This window comes from Neovison vison, chromosome 3 (assembly GCF_020171115.1).
Source record: "Neovison vison isolate M4711 chromosome 3, ASM_NN_V1, whole genome shotgun sequence".
NCBI classification, from domain to species: Eukaryota; Metazoa; Chordata; class Mammalia; order Carnivora; family Mustelidae; genus Neogale; species Neogale vison.
Window position 1 is genome coordinate 90,124,985 of NC_058093.1, and position 19,010 is coordinate 90,143,994.

Below are 19,010 nucleotides of genomic sequence, written 5' to 3' on the forward strand. Positions count from 1 at the left end.
GTAGAATAAATGCACCCAGATTATAGGAAATAATGTCCTTTATTAAATTTAGCTGATTATATATGTTAATCAGATACACAAAACATCTTCACGGTAACACCTAGGTCAGAATTGAATTGAATCAAGGGAGACTGTCTTGTTAAATAGACAAGCGAAGCTGAATATCAGTCATAGGCACTGATATTTGAAGAAAAAAGACATGGAGAAGGAGGAGCAAACAGTAACTTAAAATTCTAACACAGATGTGATTCAAATAACCTCTTCTCCGAAAAACTGAATGGCTTCCATGTAAGAAATTACTGAGATTGCGACAAGATTACCATTATTGAATAGCCTATGACACTAACAAGAGCTTGTTAGAAGGCCTTTTAACAATCAGCAGAGCTACACTACCAACATTTCCTGAGTATTCATAAATTGTAAAGTACATTTATCTTCAATGATCTTGATTCCTATTCCCTCCAGAGGGACATAGGAATTCTCTATTGTATTACCAGAACCTTCAACATAGTAGATGCTGACTTAATATTTTTGAAAAGAAAGAATGATTAGGGAAGGGAAGGGAGGACTAGATACAGGCATATTTTCAATACTTTGCTATTACTAATAAAGGTATGGTGATAACTTAGTGCCTTCATTGTCTCTTATTTGTGAAGATGTCTCGTCAAGATAAATTTCTGGAATAGAGATTGCTAAATTAAAGGACACGTACATAAATAACTTTTTTTTTAGATATTGCCCAAATTTGCTCCACACTGATTATAGGAATTAGAGATTTCAGGAAGCTCCCCAGGTGATTATTGTATCCAGTAAAGCTTAAGAATAGCCTTTTTAGAAGTCAAGTATTCACTTTTTTGAATATTAATTCTCTTGTCAAAAAAAAAAAAGTGCACCTGTAGTACTATAAGTAATACAGTATTTACTAGCATAGCTGCCAATTTGCACATCCTTACACATTGATTGTTGAAGGAACCCCTGAAGCTCAGCCCAGTCAAAAAACTCTGGTGTAGGGGCAGCTCACAATTATAAAAATAGTTGTTTTTCTAACTCAGTGGGGACAGTCGATTCCCTTCACTAGTTTCCTTTGGCTTCTGCAGCCTTACCTACATGCAGCCTAAGCTTGATCCTTCATTTCTGCTTAAAACTAAACCAAGAGATTTGGATAACATCACTTAGGAAGAAGTTATTGATTTAGGGAATTTTGCCTTATTTTTTTTCTGAGTACATCTTTCCTTCACAGCTAGGAAAGTGAACATCAAAGAAATCTTTATTCTTCTTACACTGCTATTTTATCTGTATAACCATATGAGTTTATCATCATTACAGTATTATTACACAATCTATTCCAATGGCAAACTGAGATGTGTACAAGTATAAATAACAAATAATATAAAAGAAAACTATGCTGTAAAATTTCATTTTTCTACATGCTCTTTTCCCCCCACTTAGTAAGAATTTAAAATAGAAATTGACAGTTCAGTTAACTGGCAATTAGCATAGCAATGGACCAGATTTGTTCAGCAGTCCACAACTTCATGGATACTTACCTTAGTCACTTCTGAGACAACCATCTGTGTTATTTCAGCTCAGAAAAATGTCTTCATAAACCAATAGGATTTCCTTAATGCAGAAATTAGGTTATACACCTCTGCATATCTCAAAGAGCAACTTCTTGACATCTAATATATTACTGCAAATATCTTACTGTTCCACATGAATCAAGTATATTGAGCATGAGCCTTTGGATATTGACATCCTGCAAACTGACCCTTGAAGGACTCCTAAGATAGCATTGCCCTTGGTCATGAAGTTAATATGCCTAGACTATAAAATCCATTCTTCATATTAAATGGAATGGTACCTTGAGATCTTATAAGACAGGTAGACTTAGACTTTCTGAGAGAAATCTGAAGTCACAATATACTTAAGAAATATATTTTATGAAAGTTGTTATACTAGAAGGCTACTCTCTATTCACCTTGTTCCCAGTCAATTAATTATCAAGTCCTATTGACTAAGATCCCAAAATATTTCTGAACTTTCTTCTCTTTTCCATCCTCAGCCCCTGTACTAATGTGTAACTACCAAACTAGTATATTCTTGTCTAGTCTCTTAGTACTTTCAAACCAGCCTACTCATGGGTGGCAGTATTCTTAAAATTCTCATTGGTTGTATTAAATATCCTACTTTAAATTAAACAAAGTAGCAAGCTTTTGCTAGATACTAGATATAGGCCGTCTGACCCTCTTAGGAATACAGCTCAGTATTGTTATAATCTGGTATCTGTATTTAAGTAGAAAGGAATGCTGAGGAGATGCCATTAAAAATGAAAATTGGCCAGGTACTGGAAAACCAAGTCTTACCATGAACCTATCACGAATGCTTACAAATTCTCTAAAGGGAACTATATATATAAAAAAGATAGTGTAATCAAACTAAGACAACAATGATATATTGTTAGCTAATGATTTGGGTTCCAAGTAGAATTCCATTGGGCTGTGCTGGATAATGTGGAAAATGTATTTATTTCCCTAAGCTAGAATGGTCTTATCCATATTTTTCCCCCTTTAGTCCAATTTCAAGTCTGAGTTATAGATTTTATTAATCCAATATGACAAAGTCAGTCCAAAGCCTTTGTGAGTGTGTGTTTGGAGCGGGGAGGGAGAGAGAGAGAAAGAAGGAGAGAGAAGAGAGGGAGGGTGAGAAGGAAGAGGGAGGGAAGGAAGGAGGGAAAAAGGAAGGAAAGGAAAAAAAAGAAGGAAGAAAATGAATGAATGGACAGACACATGATGAGGTCCTGCGCATGCAATACTGAATAAAGCAGATATGTCCTTTTCTTCTAGGAGTTTATAGTCTACTTAGTAAACAGATCTTAAACATACCGTGTGTGTGTGTGTGTGCTGTATCTTTTATGAAAGTAAAATAAAGAAGAACATTGTAAAAAATACAGAATGACATGAAATTATATCAGATGGACCTAACTAATATTGGAAAGGTAGGAAAGGTTCCCCTGCCCCCCCCCCCCACAGGAATTGACATTTAGGTTGAAATCTAAAGTCAAGATTGAGATACCATGGCTTGAATGGAAGTGCAGAATGGAAGAAAAGACGGTTTGTTCAACAAACTGGAACATGGCCAAAGTGTTAGAAGTATAGAAGTATACCACTAGAGGGCCAAGGTATTAGAAGTGGAAAAGTATACCAGTAGATGAAACTGGAGAGATAGGCAGAGACTAGATCATGCTCACCATTGTTGGTAATGTTAGGAATATGAGGTTTTATGCTGACTGCTATTAACAGCTATAGAAGGGTTTTATTATACATCCACTTTTCATCTTAATAAGATACCTTTGGCATCAATGAGGAGAGTGGTTTTAAAGAAATAAGAAACAGAGACGAGTTATAAGTTCCCAGGTAAGAGATGATGGTGACTTGGTTTAGAAAAGAGAAACAGAACTAAATAAATATGGGATTTGAGATGTATTTTGAAGCTACCAGTGTCAGGATGTGGTGATGAACTAGATGTAAAAGATAAGGTAGAAGTTACAGAGGATAAATTCCTGATTTCTGGAATGAGTGATTGGGTAAAAAGTGACAGTATTCATCAAAACAAAATGAAAAGATAAATTTTGTAAGAACAGGAATTTACTACTGGATATGTTACATTTAAGATGCCTCAAAGAATTTCAATGCAAATATCAAAAAGGCAACTGTATTTATGAGTTGGAATCTCAGAAGACAGGTTAGAATATAAAAGAGTTATTATAATATTAATGAAAATCATGGAAAATTTAAAGACTTCTTTATGAGAAAATTTAGGGATTCCACATCTGAACCTGGGAACCTCCAGTTTTAGAATCCTGGCCAGGATACAGAAAGAGGTGGTGGAAAAGGTAGCTAAGATAAAGCAATCAGGAAGGAAGAATACCAATAGAGTGCTAAGAGAAAAAAAAAATAATCAAAAGGAAGAAAGGGATTAACTTGGTCTAATGCTATAGAAGGGTTAGTAAAAAGGGCTGAGAAAGGTTTAGATACATGTTAAGTAACTGGCAATCTCTGTAGGTTTAAAAAAAAAGTGGAATAATAGAATGGTGGGGTTGGAGGATATATCAGTGTGGTAGAAGGATGATTGAAGGGGTAACAGTCAGCTTGTATGAAAAAATCTTTGGAGAAAGTTGGATGCAAATGAAGCCTAGAGAGAAAGGGCCAGAAATGGAGAGTGTTTCGAGGCTAAAAGAAAAAGTTTGTTTCAGGATGATAAATAGTAGAGCAAGCTCATATATTTAAGTTAAGATTTAGTAGAAAAGGAGAGGTTAAAAATGCAGAAAGAAGTGGGAATTATTGAAGCCAAGTTTCAGAGGAGATGGGATGTGTATATGTGTTCCTGTTCACTTTGTATTGGATTCAAAGACCAGACCAGAGGAGGCTTCCATATGCATTACAAAAGGAGAAGGTGGGAGAGAATTAATGTAGATGCAGATGGGTTTTAGCTGGGGCTGTAAGAAAGCAGAGTTGCCTTTTGATGTGCTCTCAATTCTCTATCCAATAAGGGGAAAGATCATCCTCTGAGAGTGGAGTAGGCTGGAATGGGGTGAATTAGAAGGCAGGGAACAGTGGGAAAGAAACGAGAAATAGAATTTGAAGGTTGCCTGAACGGCAGAGAATGGCGAGGGTCAGCGGGGACAATGTCTCAATGAACTCCAAGAGTTATTGCGGTGAGAATACCTGCACAATACGATAGAAAACACTGCCAAGTGAAAGAATAAGAAGCTCTTGTATGTGTGTGGGGGTGGGGATGGGTATCTCTTTCAGTGAAGGTAAAATTTCTGGTGATGACAAACAATATGGCTTTTATCATGATGGAAATTTGTGGTTGAAATGTACTGGAAATAAAAGGTCAGATGCAGAGAGGAGGTCAAGAAAGCAAGGGGAAAGTTGTAGGATCCATTAATCCTGTAGATACTTCCCTAGTTTGGTTGTGGTCAGAGAGAAACCTGGGCACTGACTCTTAAATAAAGATAATTAGATTTAAAAAAATCAGAAGGTTGACAGATGATTCTTTGAGGATGGATGTGATTTATGAGACTCTCAATAAAGCAGGAGGTGTTACAAAATAAGAGGAAAATAATAATCTAGAATTAATAATGGGTCAGGGCACTGATTTTGTATCTACCCCTGAGGTTCTTGTTAGGAGCCCACATTTCCTTTTCTTTCTTCCTTTCTTCCTTCCTTTCTTTCTTTCTTTCCTCCCTCCCTCTCTCCTTCCTTCCTTTCTTTTCTTTTCTTTCTTTCCTTCCTCCCTCCGTCCTTCCTTCCTTTCTTTCTTCTAAATTAAACTCCTTTTTTATAGTTATGATTGATTTATTTAATAAATAAATATAATAGTAGTGAGAGAGTATCTATTGTAAATAAATATAATAGAGAGTGAGAGAGTGCATGAGCAGGGAGGAGAGGGGCCCTGGAATATTGACCTGAGCCCAGGGCAGACACTTAACTGACTGAGCCACCCGTGTGCCCCAGGAGCCCACATTTTCAATGACTGCTGGGAAATATGACCTCAGGAGGTGCTAAGTTTCAGTCAGTAAAGGTAAAACATTGGAAAGTACATGAAGGGTATAGTCTTAGAATATTAGGGCATTTATGATCATGGAGTAGAGTTTCAGAGGGCAGATCAGAAGGGGTTTGGTAGGAAGAGATGAGGTTTGTCTTAGATAAAGAAGGGTTTCTAAGAATTCCAATTATGGTCTGAAAATAATGACTGCTGGTTGGTGAAAATGTGAAGCCAAATGTGTCATTATCTTCCAGGCAGTTAGATGTGGCAGGTCCAGTTGAGCCATGGGTAGAAAGAATGAGTGAATGAACATAAACCACATGGTTCTTTTCCTGGAGAATAGAGGAAGTGATGCAAGTAAGCAGGTCAATTTGGACCATCCTTTTTCTTCCTGATAGGGCCAATACTCTACCCTCAGGCACTGACAACCCAGAGAGATGATGAAGTTTTTGTTTTTTTTTTCCCCCACTGTGTCCCGATGTGTGTTAAGCAGTGATGAAATACCTATGTGACAAAGAGAAAAATAATAATAAAAAATAATGTGCAGATCTATTTTTCTCTTTTCTCCCCCTCCACACCCCAAGAGAGAGAGATTATGTGCATGCCAGTGGGGTGGGGTTGGGCAGAAGAAAAAGAAGAGAAAGAATCTTAAGCAGGCTCCAAGCCCAGTGCAGAGTGGAAAGCTGGGCTTGATCTCAGGATCATGACCTGAACTGAAATCTAGAGTCAGATGCCTAACTAATTGAGCCCCCCAGGGCCCCCTCTCTACCTTTTTTTAACCACTCCCCCTTTCCAATGGTAGGTTTATTAATTGCTGAGTTGAATCTTGTCTCTCAGAATATGGAAAATGGAAAACAAATGGAAGAAAAGCCCAAGATACTAAGGTTTCTTATTTTTTATTATTTGGTTAAAATCATAAAAAAAGACAAGTTCAAGGCAGTGTTGGGGTCAGGTGGCTGTATTTGACATTGGCTGTATTTGAGTTTGTGAGAGAGTTTAGCCAGCTGGCATTAGGGAAGAACTTTTGGAAATCTATGGCTTGAGTAATATATTCAGTTTTTTAAGAAATGAAAGGTGATTTTTTAAAAAGATTTTATTTATTTATTTGACAGAGAGATAGAGAGCACAAGTAAGCAGAGCAGGAGGCAGAGGAGAGGGAGAAGCAGGCCCTCCACTGAGCAGGGAACTTGACATGGGGCTCAATTCCAGGAGACTTGTCATGGACTCAGCCGCAGGCAGATGCTTAACTGACCAAGCCACCCAGGCACCATGGAAGGATGATTTTTTTTTTAAATGCTGTTCATTAATAGTATCCTTCTTTGTCGTCTCATGGGAGGTTGCAAGAAAGGCTGCAGATATTTTCTATTTATGCAAGATTGATTTTTTTTTTTAACGTGACCCAGTGTCAAGATGGGAGTTTTTTGAGAATTAAATATAAAAGTCATAAAATGATTGCTTTATTTATTTATTTATTTATAATTAATATACAATGTTATATTAGTTTCAAGTGTGTAACATAATGATTTACCAATCCTGTACATTACTGAATGCTCACCAAGATTATAAATATAGTCATCATCTATTACCATATATTATAATATTGATTATATTCCTTCTGCTGCATCTCCATGATATAATTATTTTCTAGGAGGAAGTCTGTACCTCTTAATCCCCTTTATCTATATTACCCACCCTCCCATCTACCTCCCCTCCTGAAGCCATAAATTTGTCTCTGTATTAGAGAATCTGTTTTTGTTTGTTCATTTGTTTTTGTATTAGATTCCACATATGAGTGAAACCATATGGTATTTGTCTTTCTCTGACTTCTTTCACCTACCATAATACCCTCTAGGTCTACCCCTATTGTCAGAAGTGGCAAGATCTCATTCTTTTTTTATGGCCAGGTAATATTATAAATTATAATATATAATCTTTATTCATTCATCTGTTGATGGACACTTCTGTTGCTTTCATATCTTGACTATTTTAAATAATACTGCAATAAACATAGGGGTGCATATACCTTTTCAAATTAGTGTTTTCATTCTCTGTGGATAATACCCAATAGTGGAATTACTGGATCATATGGCATTTTCATTTTTAATTTTTTGAGGAAACTCCACACTGGTTTCCACAGTGGTTGCACCAATTTATGTTCCCACCAACATGAGTTCCCTTTTCTCCACAGTCTTTCCAACACTTGTTATTTCTTGTCATTTTCACTAACCTTTCTAATTGGTGCGAAGTGATATTTCATTGTGGTTTTGATTTGCATTTCCCTGATGATTAGTGATTTTGAGCATCTTGTGTCTGTTGGCCATCTAGATGTCTTCTTTGGAAAAATATCTAGCCAACTGCTTTGTCCATATCTTGATCAGACTATTTCTTTTTGGTGCTGAGTGTATTAGGTCTTTCTGTATATTTGGATATTCACCCCTTATTAGATATGTCATTTACAAATATCTTCTCCCATTTATTGTTTTATTTAGAGTTAATGTTAACTCTAAATAAAAAGTGGTATGATATTTGATTGTCCAATATCTTCAGGACAAGAATGATCTAAATCTTAAAATAGAACATTAAACAATGTAGTGGTTTCTTATGGCACTTAACTTCTAAGTATAGAAACCCACCAAAGCCAACTCAAATATTCAGAGATTTCCTGAGATAATATGGAAAATCATACATGTTCATGCAACTAAAGATAAGAAATAAATATGGACTCTGTGGGGCCCAATTCCTCACTCAAGGATTACAGGGCTCATTTCATTCCGATTTTCTGTCTCATGGCTCACCCACTTCTATGTACACGTTCCAGTATTCCTCCTCTCTCACTGCCCCTGTCCCCATCCTCACCCCAGCTGTTCCTCTTACCCATGTTAGCACAACTGCCACTAGGTGGCCTTCACATTTCTGGGTTTACATATTTAGAGAAAGGATCTTGGTGACTCAGCTAAACCTACAATTTGTTTTCATTTCTATGGCATGCTCCTCATTGATCTAATTATCTGTCAACAGGAAGGAGAGGGATGCTATTGGTACCTAAAGCTGCCCCTCTCTGGAACATTATCTGGGTGGAGCAGGTTGAGGTAAATAAGGATGTTAAATGGGTCAGCCACATTGAGTGACATGTCTAATATATGTATACTTCTGGGGGAATCATTAGTGGGAATGTTTCCAGAATATAGATTAGCCAGCAGAGAGCCAGAGTCTATATGTCAAGTTTAATTTCTGTGTGTTTATGTATGAACTAAAAACCAAGTTTGAGAGAGATTTTTCAAACAATGAAAGCAAAAACCTTAACAAGTAAAAATCAATAAATAACTGTCTTGAACAGTCTTGGCTAGGCAGAGAAAATAGTTTGTTTATCATCCACATCCCTTAAGTAGCAGGAGCTAATAGAATTTGAATTTAAAGCTCTTACTCCAAAGACTCATTACTCTTTCAGATTTACGATTGCACTTTAGAATTGCAATGCTAAATATTTAATATTTCTACTTTAGTTCTGAATGTACTTTAATTACTCTATATAATGTGGAAAATTGCTTTCTTGTTCAATTTTTTGTATACACAATGGAAGAAAAAGTTGTATTACTATTGATATTATTTGAGTAACAATTATTTTAAAAATATGACTGAAAAACAAAGTTCTGAATGTAATCCTTGTCAAGGAAAATACATGTTATTTTGCTAAAATATGAAGAAATGCAGTTACCTACTTTAACATGTGATTAATATACATGGATGGTTTCCTAGGACTTAATGAGAACAATGTTTTTGTTTGTTTGTTTGTTTGTTTTAATCTGGTAACATGTTTTTATTTGCTCCCATCTCATCAACTCCCTAAACTAAAACTTGCTATGTAATCTCATTTTTCAGCAGTTAAAATGAATAGTAGGTAATTTCATTGTAAGAACTCTGAAAATTTCTGAATTCCATCATGAAGCTATTACCAAAATATTAGGAGTAAGACTATGACACAAAACCAAGGTTGACTATGTAGTTAAAAAGAGATGGAGAGGACTCTGATGTGTTTAAATTCCCCTTTGTCCATTTGGACAAAGTACAAAACTGCAGAAGCATCATTTAAAATGTATATCACTGGCAAAAACAAGTCTTATTTTTATCAGCTAAAGAAAATAAAATATATGTTTAAAATGTCAGTACCTATAACAATTGCTTTGCCTTCAAGTGTAAGGATGATTGGAGCCATAACTCTGTAAGCACAGTGCTCTATCACTGTCTGTGAGGGTTCCCTTTGCCACTTTTGATTTATGTCAGGCAAGTTTACCAACAACACTCAAAGTTTCTTACTATCTCCAACTGTATAAAACTTATATATCTATAGTAAAACTTATATATCTATAGTAAAACAGGGCTACTCATATAACCAACAAAGATGTTAGATAAAATCAGTCTCCCATATCTGATGAGATAAGGAAGCCAACATGAATAACTCCTACCTACTACAGATGCTGAATCAGAAGAACAATGAACTGGATGAATAAAGGGCAATTTGATAGAAACATTGCTGTCCTTTATGAACTAATAGTTAAATATGTCATAGAAATACAGTCAGTAGTTGCAGTATTATTTTATTTTAATTTAAATTTTTGTGTTAGTGGGAATGAGGTAGAATGCCATTCAAAAAATAAGTGACAGACAAGAGAAGAGCAATCGCAATTTAATTTTTTTTTCCATGCTATAGGATAAAAAAAAAAATGATATCACAGGAATGAACAGAGAGAGAAAAAATGCCATTATTGTAATCGTGAGGGAATGAGGTATAAGACAAATTTTGGAATGGTCCCTTTTATCCATCATAACTTCATCATGGCACTATACTGGGGGCTCTGCTGTACTTGAAGCTGCATCAGCAACTCGTTTTCTGGTAGGAGAAGATGGTGAAAGGGTAACTGAGAACCTAGAAATTAATAGAGTTAAGTGTTCAAAAAATACTGAATAAAATGAAGTAAATGAGACTCCAAACTACCACAATTTTTTATGGAAAATTCCATTTTTTATGGACTTTCTGGAGTAGAGCATAGATTAACCCAGAGTTTCCAAGATCAGAAGCAGTTACTAGAAAGTACAGAACTATGGCATTTCAGTTCAAATGGTATAACATAATAAAATTATGAGAAAACTCAAGCAAATTCATCATGAAGATATTCTTTAAAACAACTCATTAACCCTTCAGAAATAATCACATTGTGAACAACAAAGGAAGGCTGAAAAGCTATTCAGAATTAGAAGAGCCTAGAGAAAAAAAGAACGATTAAATGCAACATATGATCCTGGATTAGACCCTACATCAGAAAAAATAAAAGAGAAATTTGACGACAGAGAACATTATTAGTCAGTGAGCATAATTTGAATAAAAGCTATATATTGTATCAGTGTTAACATTTTTTTTCAGTGTTAAAATTATTGATTTTGATAGGTGTACCATGGTTATGCAAGAGAAGGTCCTTGCTCTTAAGAAAATGCAGGCTGGAGTGTTTAGATGTAGCAGGTCATAATGTTTGCAATTTCCTGTCGTGAGTACTAGCAGGACTAGAAATAGCCAGAGGGACAAAAGATGAACAACCCATGAATTTGAGTGAATGACGGAGATATTCACACAACTATTCTTATAACTTTTCTGTAAATTTGAAATTATTTTAAAATAATGAGTTAAAAACAAAGGTATGACAAACATTCAAGCTATGGCTCTGGTAATGGCTGATCACGTGGACTTTGAGCTTATTTCCTCTGTAAAATAAAAATAATCTGCCCCTTTTGTCTTAGAGGTTCGGATCAGTGACATAGTGGGGTTCACAAAGTACTATTTACTTTTTCTAAGATTTGGACAAATATTTTATAGGAAAGAAAAGAGTGATTTTTCAACCCGTATCTCAGATGAAATTTAGTTAGATTTCAGATAGAAACCTTAACTTTTGTTTTCAATCGCAATACAACTGTACCTCAATTAAAGAATGCCCTAAAATTGAAGCTTTTCTCTGTAATGGTAGTAGGAGATTTTAAACTAAGAGTAAAAATTACTAAAACAAGTAAATTCAAAAAATGCATATAACCATGTGACTATGGGTACTTGCTGCTTACAGTTTTATGATATCAGTGCTATTATCCTGGTGAACACTTCCATTTCTTGCATTTCAATTATAAGTGAACAGAACTCATCATAGTCAGTGTTCTGAAGTTTGAGAAGGACCAATTTGGTATAAGGAGCATCTTTGATGTCTCTACTGGGCACTAGTTTGTTTGTTTGTTTGTTTTACTGTGTGTTGGGGTTACAAAGATAATACATTCTTTATAGTTCTAGGTCTTTACTATTTCTTCTTCACATACCCAAAGTCCTCCTATTCTTTTGATTTTCCTCTTCATTAAAACAGGGATACTTTGATAAGTCGTATATTTATATTTTTCCTCCTATATTTTGACTGAATCTTACTCAGAGCATTACCTCAACCAGTTTTATTATGACCTGGAATAATATGAGAATCACTTTCATCATTCCTGCAATAGATCAATATCACTGAAAATCTTAGAAAAATAAATCACATTTTCCCCGACCGCTTTCATCATCAGCTGGTTCACTCTTCCTCCATAACTAAACTTCTCAAAGCAAGTTCTCAAAATTACTGGTATTTTAACAAATGCCGAATTCAACATATTCTTAATCTGTATTATTTTTGTGAAGTGATTGACCCAGCCAACCACTCTGGTCTTTTATTCTGGAACTTCTCTCCCTTAGACTTCTAGAAAGTCTGTATTATCTCTCTGACCACAGCCTCTGATTTTTATTTGGTTTCATTCTCCATGGTTCTGGACTTGGCACACTTCTCTTTTTTCCCTTTTGGGATTACATGTAATTAAGTCATCTCAAAATGACTTCCGGGAAGTCCCCAACTCCAGACTCATCTTTCCTCTTAAACATCATGTTCTTGGCACAATCACCTGCTTTATATCACTATGCCTAGTCTATATATATCACATTATCCATAGTGTGCCAGAGCCTCCAACTCTTTATTTCCAGCATCAGCATGTCTATAGCTCTGTGAAATGGGCCAGTCAGAAAAGGAGATACATTTTTTATAGAATGAAAAAGAGAGCTTCATATAGCAGGAATAGTGTGTAGTGTTCTACAGTAAGAAATAGGAAAACTAGGTACTCCTTGGAATAATTTAACTTGGGATATCTATGTGCAAATTGATTTGAAATGATGAAAGAGGATATAAGATGAAAGCAGGAAAAGAGAGAGAGCAAGTGCAAGTGAGTACATAGGGGCGAAAGTTTGTCAAGCACAACAATAAAATGTGGCACCTTATGCCCTTTTATTTATTCTTTACTAAAATAGATAAGTTCTTCACCTGAATAGAATGTTACTTGGAGATCATTTTTAACTCACTGTGATAAATCGGTCTTTCAAGACTATTTAGGAAAATATCTTCTCAGAATAAAATCTGGCTTATACTGTTACAGAACAGTAGGCATTAATGTTTAAAAATTAGTCAAAACCTCCCGCAGGAGAAAGAGCTAAATTACAGTTTAAATAATACTTTTTAGCTTGAAATATACCCCATATTGTTAGATAATGCAAGGATGTTGAGAAAAGTAACTAAAAACTAATTCACCAAGTTTGTAAAATCAAATATTCTATACTCTAGGTAATCTTAATATTTCTCAGTCACTGTAAATCAGATTATTCTTGAGATTGTATTTAAGTCAAGGTAAGATAGTCTTCTATTTACAAAGGTAATTTAGTCTCCTGAGTAGGTAATCTTGTTAAAATATTGTCAGGTTAACTGAAATTGATTTGTGTTTACTAAACATAGTGAATACTAATCAAACATTAGACACTGAGGTGTTGGAGGTATTTAAACCTTTGATAGACACTATTAGTGTTTCACGGAAGGATTATTTTTTGTCTTGGAGGTCAACATTGCTTTTTAGTTTGTTCTTTCAAATAAAGAGAAAATGAGGAGTGATGGCCTGCATTTGCTTTATGAAATTTTGTGGTTTGGGAATATTTGGGAGAATTTGGGATTGGTTTTGGGGGGATTATTTATGTTTTATTTCCTTTGCTACAAACACCACATTTGCTTTTCCATCTGCTTAATTCCATTCCAGGTTTGCTATTCTCTACCACTCATAGCATCATTGAGCTCCACATAATGGATTTTATAAGAGACAGACATTACTAGGCAATTTGAAAAGCAGGTTGAAGATAAAGCCTGATAGCTCACGTGCCCTGGGCTGGTGACTTGGCTCACTTCCGAAGCTTATACCAAATGGGCTGCGTGCATCCCTGTGGTGTCTGTGTATCAGCTCTATGAGGCTTAAAGAAACATTTCCCCTAATACAATAATAAACCCACCATAATCATCCATTTTGGGGAAATTTTACAGTTGTTGGTTAACCTGCTCCCTTATGCCCTGCAATATTCATTAGCAGATTTCTCTGTTTATGAGTGATATTATATGGAAATGGTTATGGGAAGCTAACAGATGTAACCACTGAAATAAATTAGAAGGAAAAGTTCTGTTTTTTACAGATGGTTGTATTGAATATGCTCCCCCCCACACACTTTAACATTTAGTTTTCTTTCAACAGAAAACTTTTCTTTACTGACTACGGGAATGTGGCCAAAGTGGAGCGATGTGACATGGATGGGCTGAACAGAACAAGGATAATTGATTCAAAGACAGAGCAGCCAGCTGCACTGGCACTAGACCTAGTCAACAAATTGGTTTACTGGGTAGATCTTTACTTGGACTATGTGGAAGTGGTGGACTATCAAGGAAAAAACAGACATACTATCATTCAAGGCACACAAGTAAGTACAATTTTGTTAGAAAATGCAGCTAAGGTGATAAAATGAATGGTGTCATACTAGCAAGAAGACCTAAAATTTGAATTGGAATGTTGAAAATTTCTTATGAAGTCAAGCTGCAAAGGGTCATAAAGATTGTGATGTATTTCCTATATGGGAGAATGTTCTTTTCACAGTGCATTCCATAATGCCTCTGACTTCCTCCTTTGCTCTATTAAAAGCAAAGCACACAAAACAAAAGGCAACAAAAATAAAATAAAAACAATAAGCAAAAGGAAAAGTGCCACACTTGTAAGAAAAGAATTAGGATAAGACAGATGTTTTGACCTATTAAAAGTAAAACTTACTAACATCTAATTTAAATAGTTTATTTATAAGGAGCTATACTATCATCTATCCCATGTGGCCTTGGAGATACTGTGCTAACAAAAGCAAATGACTGCTCACAAAAATAGTTTTATTATTTTCAAAGGTTGAACTAAATTTTGCCTTTTGATGTATTCAAGTGCTTCTTAGAATGAGAATTCTGTGAAAGTCACAGAGGTCAAGATCTTTCCCATCTGTATAGTTTTTGCCTTACTGAATTACAAGGTTTTGCAGATAACACTCAGTAGACACTTAAAGGAGATCTCTAAGTAGAAATAAGCTTATTTGCTAATGTACTTTATCAAATTCAATTTTGCCTCAGTGATTGCACTAATTTCTTGTGAGATTCTTATTCTATGGAGACGAAATATGTGAATCCCTTTTCTTTCTTTTGCAATCCAAGATAAAAGTATTCTGTAATGATCCCTTAAAGTTACCTTCCCTTTCTAATCAGTTTTAACAAAAATTCTTTTTCCTTCTTTGACAGACAAACAAATGCACCAAGCTGGGAATAAAATAAATAAATAAATAAAAATAAAAAAAGAAAGAAAGAAAAAAAAGGTGTGCAATATTAGAGATGAGGCCAGTTATATCTTTCATTCTTTTGCCTAAAAAGCTTAATTTCTTTGAAAAGCCTTAGTTATGACTTTTAGAGGATCTAATCTCTAAAATGATTATGATAGGTCGTCTTTTTACCTATATGTAATTAAAACTCTAAACTTTGAATCAAGGATAAAAAATTCAAATAATTTTCCTCCTGATTACTTTTTTTTTCAATTTATTTATTTTTAGAAAAACAGTATTCATTATTTTTTCACCACACCCAGTGCTCCATGCAAGCCGTGCCCTCTATAATACCCACCACCTGGTACCCCAACCTCCCACCCCCCCGCCGCTTCAAACCCCTCAGATTGTTTTTCAGAGTCCATAGTCTCTCGTGGCTCACCTCCCCTTCCAATTTACCCCAACTCCCTTCTCCTCTCTAACACCCCTTGTCCTCCATGCTATTTGTTACGCTCCACAAATAAGTGAAACCATATGATAATTGGCTCTCTCTCCTGATTACTTTTAAAAAGTTTTCTAATGTCTGGTTTTCAATTGTTCATTTTTTTCGTTTCTTTTCTCTTCTTTTTTTTTTTTTTTCTAATTCCCTAAACATATGCTTACTGGGCCACTAAGTCATCCAACACAGATACATTTTTTTCTAAATATCTGGGCTGTAGGCAGAATGGTCTAGCCACAACTCTAAGCTCCTCCCGCCTGTGTCAGGAGTAGCAGAGCAGGCAACAGTGTACTTACTTTATGGAAAACAGTCTCTTCTGAAGGAAGGAACAGGGACAGTGAGTACAATTTCATCGTTACTGTGTGAATATCTTTTCTTCCCTTCCCAATGTCCCCTCTGTGGCTGTGCTTTTCCCTCTTGGGTGTGGATTGGCGATTATGTAAAGAGCAATGTAGGTATGCCACAACCACACTCCCAGATGATTGGCTCCAAACTTTGGGCAAAACAGGCATGAGATTAATTGTGGTGGAAAAATTGAGTTTACTTGCAATTTTTATAAGGAAACAGTTTTGCTCAAGTCAAATTTGGGTTTGGATTTATCTAGGGAATATGATGTCAGCTTGTGTGCAAATGATATTAGTAAATGAACACATGACACCCCACCCCTTGTCTCTGGCACATGCACCTGTGCATGCACACACACTTACACTCCCACTCACATGCACGCATGTGCACACACACACACGCGCGCACGCACACACACACACACATACACACACACACTGGGGAATGACCCTTACGCTGGAAAACATTATTTGGGTTTTATTTTGGGCTCCTCATTAATTCCTATCTTATATTTCTCAATTGGTTAAGTGTCTGCTTTTGGCTTAAGTCATGATCAAGGTCCTGGGATGAGCCCCCAGTCTGGATCCTTGGTTAGTGGGATTCTGCTTCACCTTCCTCCTCTGCTCCTCCCCCCACCTTGCTCTCTCTCTCAGTCTCTCTCTCAAATAAATAAATAAAATATTAAAAAAAATAAATTCCTACAATCAAACCGTACATACTGTTTCAAATTCTCTTAACTACAAATCTATACTAAAAGTACCATATAATGCCAAAGAATTGTGAAAGATTTTTCCAACAGAATCTCTACAGCAAATCAAATTATAACCCCACCCCACCCTGACACAGAACCATTTTAAATTAACTATAATAGGAGGAAGAAGCATTGTACTTAGCATGTATGAGAAAATGAGCCAACTCATTCTTCCTCTGCTTTACTCAAAACTTGCCATGACTGCAAGATGTCCATCCCTCCACTCAATTCCCTGGACCTCTGCCTAGGAGAGTTATATTGTTCAAGTGCCATTAGTTACATTTTCAGTATGAATAGGCTTTAGAAACATGTGATTTCTGAGTAAAGTGCTGTCTTTTTAAAAAAAAAATATTCCAAATACATAGTTTCATTATTTATTGTTTGCCAATCTGGGACAAGTATTCATCTAAATGTAACTAGTGGCTTAAAAAAGTGGGATTTAAGGAGCGCCTGGGTGGCTCAGTGAGTTAAAGCCTCTGCCTTCGGCTCAGGTCATGATCCTAGGGTCCTGGGATTGAGCCCCGCATTGGGCTCTCTGCTCCATGGAGATCCTGCTTCCGTCTCTCTCTCTGCCTGCCTCTCTGCCTACTTGTGATCGCTCTCTGTCAAATAAATAAATAAATAAAATGTTTTAAAAAAAAGTGCGATATTTTATATATATATATAAATAATATATATATCATATATATATATATGATTTTGAACTTATAAATTTTAAAGGTGTTTTCTCATCAGTCTTTACATAGCCAGAGCTATACTTTAGATTTTGTATCTCCTGACTATATGAACAAGCAGTCCATAAAAAAAAAAACTCAAATTTTATATAACACTGCCATAAGCATCTTATGGAGTATGCTTGGAAGTTTTGTTCTCACTTGCCTTTGAAAAGTAGCTACTAAACATGTTTTCTTAATGAATCATGAATAAAATTCTCCACACATTTGGAACTGCTTTATCTACTACTGCATAATGTTTTCTTTTCAGAGAAAAAATTTAAATTAGTGAAATGTTTAATTCTTTGAAAGAAAATAAATGATGATATGTGTGTGACTCTCCTACTATGGGAATTTTCCCACAGTAGTAAACAGCAATCAGTTTTTCTTTCAAGTTGAAAGCAGCATAATTAAAAATCATAGTTATTTTTGCCCCTCCATATAGGTCAGACATCTTTATGGAATAACTGTGTTTGAAGACTATTTATATGCAACCAATTCTGATAACTCCAATATCATAAGGATAAACCGATTTAATGGCACAGATATTCATTCATTAATTAAAATGGAAAATGCTCGAGGAATCCGAATTTATCAAAAAAGAACTCAACCAACAGGTAAGACACAAGACTTCTTCATTGCCTTTAAAATGGTGGGCTGACTGGGCTATGGTCCTTGTACTTTGTATGGAATTAAGGTGGGTGAGTCATAAATTCTTTTGATAGCAAAAGTGTACATGTCTGCTTGATAAAATGGAATAGCACTCCCTGCACAAGTCTAAATGACAAATTGTTCAGTTCCTAGTGAATTGTTTCTACAACCACAGAATTGAAATGATGGCTAGATTTAGATTCAGGAAAGAGCTTTCAATCATAATGTGTGTAGACAGATGTTAAGATGCTAAGGTTTTTTTTGTTTGTTTGTTTGTTTTTGATATCATTTTGGAAGACATTTCAAATCAGGTGACTCTTACATAATCTACCCAGTTTTATTGCAGTCATTTTGATCTCTTAACTTACCCTAGTTATTCTTTGATACAAATTAATTTAAAAAATAACTTTTAATGAGAGGTTATAATGTTTCTAATTATTTCTTAAAGACACAAATTAGTTATTTTTGCATAGTAAGTTAGTGGTCCTTGTTCATCAATACAATTTATGTTCAATTATATATAGAATAATGTGACATACAAGAATAACCAACCCCAAATTTTCATCCTTTTTTTGTGCTTCAAATTGAAACTACTTTAGAATTATTGAAATATTAACATAGATTTAGTTGAGACAATGTATTTTCACAAATCTGTTTACAGTACTTTTAAATTTGGAGTTCTGTAAGTAACCTTATTAGAGTTTGGTGTTAAGATTTATTTATTTGTCAGTTATTCATTGACCATTTACTGTGTATCAGAAACTATTGTGTAGACATTATTGTATAGACACAGCA

The 19,010-nt window shown here is 35.3% G+C and overlaps 1 protein-coding gene across 1 annotated transcript in view; it reads left to right on the top strand.

Moving 5' to 3' along the window:
- LRP1B (LDL receptor related protein 1B) overlaps positions 1-19,010 on the top strand; it is a 1,985,448-nt gene that overhangs the window by 1,126,575 nt on the left and 839,863 nt on the right. Inside the window, exons 8-9 of the mRNA XM_044242553.1 lie at positions 14,167-14,389; positions 18,010-18,181. Coding sequence (XP_044098488.1) covers positions 14,167-14,389; positions 18,010-18,181 — 395 coding nt within the window. The remainder of the gene's footprint in view (positions 1-14,166; positions 14,390-18,009; positions 18,182-19,010) is intronic.